Source organism: Bolinopsis microptera, chromosome 7, assembly GCF_026151205.1.
Source record: "Bolinopsis microptera isolate Bmic1 chromosome 7, MBARI_Bmic_1.0, whole genome shotgun sequence".
NCBI classification, from domain to species: domain Eukaryota; kingdom Metazoa; phylum Ctenophora; class Tentaculata; order Lobata; family Bolinopsidae; genus Bolinopsis; species Bolinopsis microptera.
In genome coordinates, this window is record NC_087078.1 from 6,752,413 (window position 1) to 6,758,562 (window position 6,150).

General features: G+C 38.9%; 1 protein-coding gene across 2 annotated transcripts; it reads left to right on the plus strand.

The window, feature by feature from the left end:
* Positions 1-641: 641 nt before the first annotated feature.
* LOC134818122 (innexin inx2-like) lies at positions 642-3,526 on the plus strand. 2 transcript variants are annotated; one of them, XM_063827551.1, is made up of 2 exons: positions 642-726; positions 1,499-3,526. In XM_063827551.1, the coding sequence occupies exon 2, from the start codon at positions 1,520-1,522 to the stop codon at positions 2,885-2,887; it is 1,368 nt and encodes a 455-aa protein (XP_063683621.1). In that variant the 5' UTR covers positions 642-726; positions 1,499-1,519; the 3' UTR covers positions 2,888-3,526. The 2 variants fall into 2 exon arrangements, with proteins under 2 accessions (XP_063683621.1, XP_063683620.1); XM_063827550.1 differs by lacking the exon at positions 642-726 and adding an exon at positions 859-926 and having other exon boundaries at positions 1,499-3,261.
* The last annotated feature ends 2,624 nt before the right edge of the window (positions 3,527-6,150 follow it).

The window sequence follows — 6,150 nt, forward strand, 5'->3', positions numbered from 1 at the left end:
AAAATGTAGACGCCTTTTTGGCGAGGATTTGAGCGAATTCAATATTTAATGTGAGCTGCACGTTTTTTTTTCGATCAGTGGTATTTTCCCGTCCGACAAATTTAACCGTTTCAATTTGTAATCAGTTAATTATTACTATATTGATTTTTCAACGAACAAAGACTTATCACTTCGGTTAAAAAGATCAAATAAAGCTACTGACCAGCTTCTTTTAACAATATCCACGTGACCAGCGTGAAGCAAGCATATTTGCTCACAGAGAGCTCACACACTTCAACAAGCACACCACGAGAAAGCAAGATTCGTTCTCGACGTTATTGTCTGTTAGCTTGAGTTTCGGTAGGTCGCTAGTAAGACATTGCGTGGGATTGACTTTGTTTTTGTAACACCTTGCGGTTTTCATGTTAACAAATTTGGGCTCACTCCTAAAATATTAAACCGCAGGATCTCTGCTCGATCTCAAAAGCTGATCTTTGTTATTTTGCGGTTACTTCCGATATTTTCATTACTCAATCACCCTCCCCCGTGGCTTAGTAGCTTATTGTTGAAAGTTTTTTGTGCAAATGACGCCCCCTGCAACTGATATAGTAACAACAAAATCACTATCATTCATCCAATATTAACCAATAATGAGAGATATTTCTACTAGTATCATTCAGGAAAGAAAGTTAACTTTCCTTCACTCTCAAGTGATGTAGTGCACGTGGGTGTCGTTTTACAACCGGGGTAAGTTTAAATAACTTAATAAGTTTTAAAAGACAAATCGTCTCATTTCTCGACAGATACTCATGATCTTGATAACAGTTTGATGTCTGCTCATGCACTAACATCATTTCTTTTTTACTGGGTTTCGTTAATTACAAATTTATCATTCATTGATGGATTACTATGATACTGAATACAATGAAGGCCCTCCCCAGTTATCGGTAAGAGCTAACCCTGACACACACACCCACACACTGACACACTGACACACTGACACACTGACACACTGACACACTGACACACTGACACACTGACACACTGACGCACTGACACACTGACACACTGACACACTGACACACTGACACACTGACACACTGACACACTGACACACTGACACACTGACACACTGACACACTGACACACTGACACACTGACACACTGACACACTGACACACTGACACACTGACACACTGACACACTGACACACTGACACACTGACACACTGACACACTGACACACTGACACACTGACACACTGACACACTGACACATACATGGATAAACGTCCGAAATTCAAAGCCTAAGCAGAGACTCTGATAAAATCCTGATTTTTTAGCCTGATAGTAATAGCTCTTGATACTGGTGGTGAATCATATTTAATTTGAAAAGTGACTATTGAAGATATGGTTCACAGCTCTTCACCAGCATCCAGATCAAATACCAAATCTTACAGGCGGAACCTTACAGTTACATAACTTATTACGTTGCTTTAATTTAATACCCCAATTTCCCAGGTCACAGCTCTCGTATACAGAATGGGACTGTTTGAGGTTATCACTTCCTTCGCTATCGTCGGCAAGAACTTCAAAACAAACGTCTACAAATTGATAGGGGTAGACGACGGATTCGACCGATGGAACAGAGGTTTCATGGTTTTTATTAGCGTTCTGTTCGGAACTGCAGTGGTTATGCATCACTGGATGTACGACGTCATCAACTGCTTGGACTTTCAGTCGCCTCCCAACGGGTACCAACCCACTGAGGCGACATCAAACTTCCAAAGGTTTGCGGAGGAGTACTGCTGGGCGTACGGAATGTACACAATAAAAGAAGCTTACGATCTGGAGAACACCGCTACACCCTTTCCAGGGATTATCCCCGAGGAGATGTCCGTGTGTATGGAGAGGGAACTGGTGGGGGGAGGTAAAATTATTTGTCCTAAAGCTCACGAGATGAAACCTTTTCAACGGATATATCTCAGGTGGTACCCGATTGTTTTCTTTTACTTCTGGATCGGGGCCATGCTCTATTTTTTTCCTTGGAGGATTTACAAGTTGTTGGGATTACGAGATCTGAAAGACGTGGTTATGATGCTCCAAAACAGACCTCAGTTCGCTGACGATCTCCCATATTACGTGAACCGGGCAGCAAAGTGGCTTCACAACACACTAACAGTCTACGTTGAACAGCGAGACAGTCTCCGCGGTAAAATCCTCCGACATTGGTACCTCATCCTGTTAGTCGGGTTTAAATTCGTGTATCTTGGTATCAGTTTAGGGTTGATGCACTACACCAACAAGATGTTGATCACAAACCACAACCACGGCGCGTCCTTCATGAACTATGGTCCGCTTTGGTTCTCAGATGTGACCAACAACACCGCCTCCAGGTTCACCCCAATACAGAACAAGTTGTTCCCAAAGATGGTGGCATGCGAGGTGAAAAGATGGGGTGTTAGTGGACTGGAGGAGTGGCAGGGCATGTGTATTTTATCTGGAAACGTCCTCTATCAGTGGTTGTTTCTATTCTACTGGGGTGCTATTGTGATATCCATCTTCATTAACTGTGTGGCTATTCTCACCATTCTCTGCTCCGAGATTCGCCCTAACATCAGCTACGCTAGGTTCCTAAACTCTACCTACGTTGAGGATACCAAACAACTCAGGCTTATCTACCGGAGTATCGGCTCCTCCGGCCGCATTATCCTCAGAGTGATTGGGAACAATGTGGAACCAATTGTTAGTGAGGAGTTGGTTAAGTACATGGTGAGGTTTATGATGGATCAAGAGGATGATCAAGGGGCTGGGGAGGGTGAGGTCGTGAGTCAGAGATATAAACAGGTGCCATTGTTCGAACAGACTTCTAGTGATCTCCTCGATAAGTTAGCTTTAAATGAAACATAGTTTAAGGCATTCAAGCTTGTTTCGGCATTATTGGTGTTGAGTCAATAATGCAAAAGCATGGAGTGTGGATCAAATTCATGATGTGTTGCTGAAGCCGAAATTTTGTTTCTAAATTTGACAATGTTACTTGTAAAAATGTTACTTCATAAAAGTAAGCCAATGCAATCTAGTGAGTATGTACTCATTTTAAAAGACAAAATCTACTTTTGGCATTTATAAAACAGGTAATCCGTGAGTCTGAGCTGACTATTAACCCTTAATACTATTCCAGTGTTCCAGTGATTCGTTAGGCTGTGTTGCAATAGTAACTTATCCGACTCAAAATCAAGTGATCCGAGACTCAAATCGGTAGTCGGTTTGTTGGCCTAACTAGATCTTATCGGCCTAACTTTAACTAGGTATATCGAGGAAAAAAACGGACGGATGGCCTTTATGAGACGTTAACGGCAGTTAAGTTTTCCATTGTGTCAATTCTCAATTCTGCTAACTAGAAATTTGTGTTTAATCTTCAAGTTCTTACAGTTACAAATAAATATATATCATAATTGTATATAATAGTTTATGCTAGAAAACTAAAATCCCCTTTCTGGGATTGCTCTTATTATAGAACATGACAATACGGTTATAAAATACCGTGTGCTCCCTTTACTGATTCATATAAGGTTCTAATCGTTTAGTCAAATATAGCTTCAAAGTTTTACATCTATAGCAAGGTTAAACTCAAATTAAAGGTCCGGGACCTCTCTGCAGTCTGGCAAGCTATTGACTTATTCAGCGATTTGCTGCACTCCCTCTCTACTCACCAGGTTACTCGTACATTGCTCTTCTGCAGAACAAAAGAGGCTAGGATATTGTAAAGACCACATTCTCGATTTAGGGGCAGCACATTACATTTTCGTAGCTCCATTTTGTCAACCTGGACTGTAAGGAAATGGGTTATATACCTCATCTTATTATCTTACAACTCGAGTAAACATTTAGAGATCGGGAACGTTGGCGTGCCAGTTTTTGATCCTTTACTTTAATAGGACATATTATAACTAGAATTGCTGGAGGATCAGTTTCAGACAAAGTAGTTAAGCCCAAATAATTTTATAGCTATGCCTGAGTTGGTTTGAAAATGGGGCATGGGCCATCATGTTAGCCCTACTTGTTTTGGTAGGAATTTTTACTGAGTCAAATTTTACTAAGAACATTAAAAACTGACCCGTTATCTGTCTAAGTTAGGAAAAAAATACAAAGTTGTACCAACGAATTTTAGGATACGTAATGTTATGGCCTTGGCTATTGTCTTCTCGTCCTCGTTCAAAAATAAAATTATGTTAAGCGTGACTTGTGTCTTATACCATTGGTTGGTATAAAATATACTGAAAGAGAAACTGAGATGGAAGCATTTTCTGAGTTCTGATTTCAATCATATTCACGGGTATTTAAATTGAATGATTTAAATCATTTTGCCCAAGTGATCATGTTTTAATGAAACTTTGAAAGATTTCATAATGTCCTTTTGTTTCACTTTCACATGAAAGACTTGTGTTATTTTTTGAACAAACAACTTGTATTGCCCGAAGATTGCCGTTTACAGTTTGTTTGTAATGCTACTTTTGAATAATGGAACAAGTTTAAAAATTTCAATGCATTGTGAAAATGTCTCCATATACACATTTATTCAAAAGGATAGCTTGGTATATAGTTAGGTTTGAATAAATTGTCTCCCGATAAAGATCTCATGAAGATATTGTATTTGGTTCTCCTCCTTTTCCGGAGTTGCTCTAGCGCTTATACGGAAGACGATGGTAAGAATTTATTATATATACTTTAATTTATTATAAAATATACATACACTTTAATGTCTAATAAATTAATTAAAACAGTAGTTTCGAAAACTTAAGCATTTTTTGATACCTATAAATACAAAAAATTGCTAAATAAAAGTCCCGTTTCGTTTATAAACGAATTGCATAAATGTAAATTGTGAGCTGTATAAAATTCAGTACCTGCAAATCTGAGATTTCACAGAAATTTTTTTTTTAAATTGTAATATTAGAATATTAATACTCGTAAAAAGATGTTGGGCTAGCTGATCCACCAATATTTGTATACTATGGTAGTCATTTAACTTTAACGCGGCAACGTGCACCTGAAATACAGCCTAGGCATTTGTAATTTATGCATTACCGATTGACTGTTGGTTCTTTGCAGGTTTCTTAGATATTTGTTAGGAAGCGCTATATACTAATATACTTATAACTATTATAATAGCTTCCGCCATTTCATAATACAAAATGCAATGCGAATATCCTTTTTTTACTCTTTAACTTCCACGTCCATGTTTTAATAATTCGGATTTTTTGTTTTCAGGAGGGCCAGAATGGGAAACTCAACAAAAAGATGTCTGGTTTCCACACTCCTGGGAGGATACACCTTTTGAATTGAAGACAATCTCCTCGATAGGAAGTGGTGATCATATCTTTTTTGAAGTTGGGCACTTAAACGGCATAGAGTTTTCAAGAGTTAAAGTGAAATTAAGTGACACTCCTACCTTCAAAATTAACAACTGCCAAGGTGATACTACGCTGCCAGATCTACCCGACGCTCAAAATGACGTGAGGATTTGGACATTCATTAAGCAGGGATTGAAAGGAATTTCAATCAAGTGTAACGGAGTATTGGTGGCAGAAATGAATTTTGCTGAATCTGGTCAATGTTCGTCCTCAGAGTGGGTGACTAGTACAGTAGAATTCATAAAATTTAATCCTGATTGGGATAAATCAGTGGGTCTTAGATTTGGTCAGTGGGTCTCAGGTGGGTTAATATTGTGTATAATAGCTTCCGCCATTTCATTATACAAAATACAATGTGAATATCCTTTTTTTTACTCTTTAACTTCCACGTCCATGTTTTAATAATTCGGATTTTTTTGTTTTCAGGGGGGGGAATGGGAATTTCCCGATTGGGAAACTCAACAAAAAGATGTCTGGCTTCCACACTCCTGGGATGATATACCTTTTGAAGTGAAGACAACCTCCTCGATAGGAGGTGTTGATCGAATCTTTTTTGAAGTTGGGCACTTAAACGGCATAGAGTTTTCAAGAGTTGTAGTGAAATTAAGTGACACTCCTACCTTCGTCATTCACTACTGCCAAGGTGATACTACGCTGCAAGATCTACCCGACGCTCTAAAAGACGTGAGGATTTGGACATTCATTAAGCAGGGATTGAAAGGAATTTCAATCAAGTGTAACGGAGTATTGGTGGCAGAA

Bases quoted from the DNA above. Each gene is read 5' to 3' on its own strand.
- LOC134818122 (XM_063827550.1), top strand. From the start codon at position 879: ATGGATTACTATGATACTGAATACAATGAAGGCCCTCCCCAGTTATCG. The intron at 927-1,498 runs GTAAGAGCTAAC...CCAATTTCCCAG, and splicing joins AAGGCCCTCCCCAGTTATCG to GTCACAGCTCTCGTATACAG.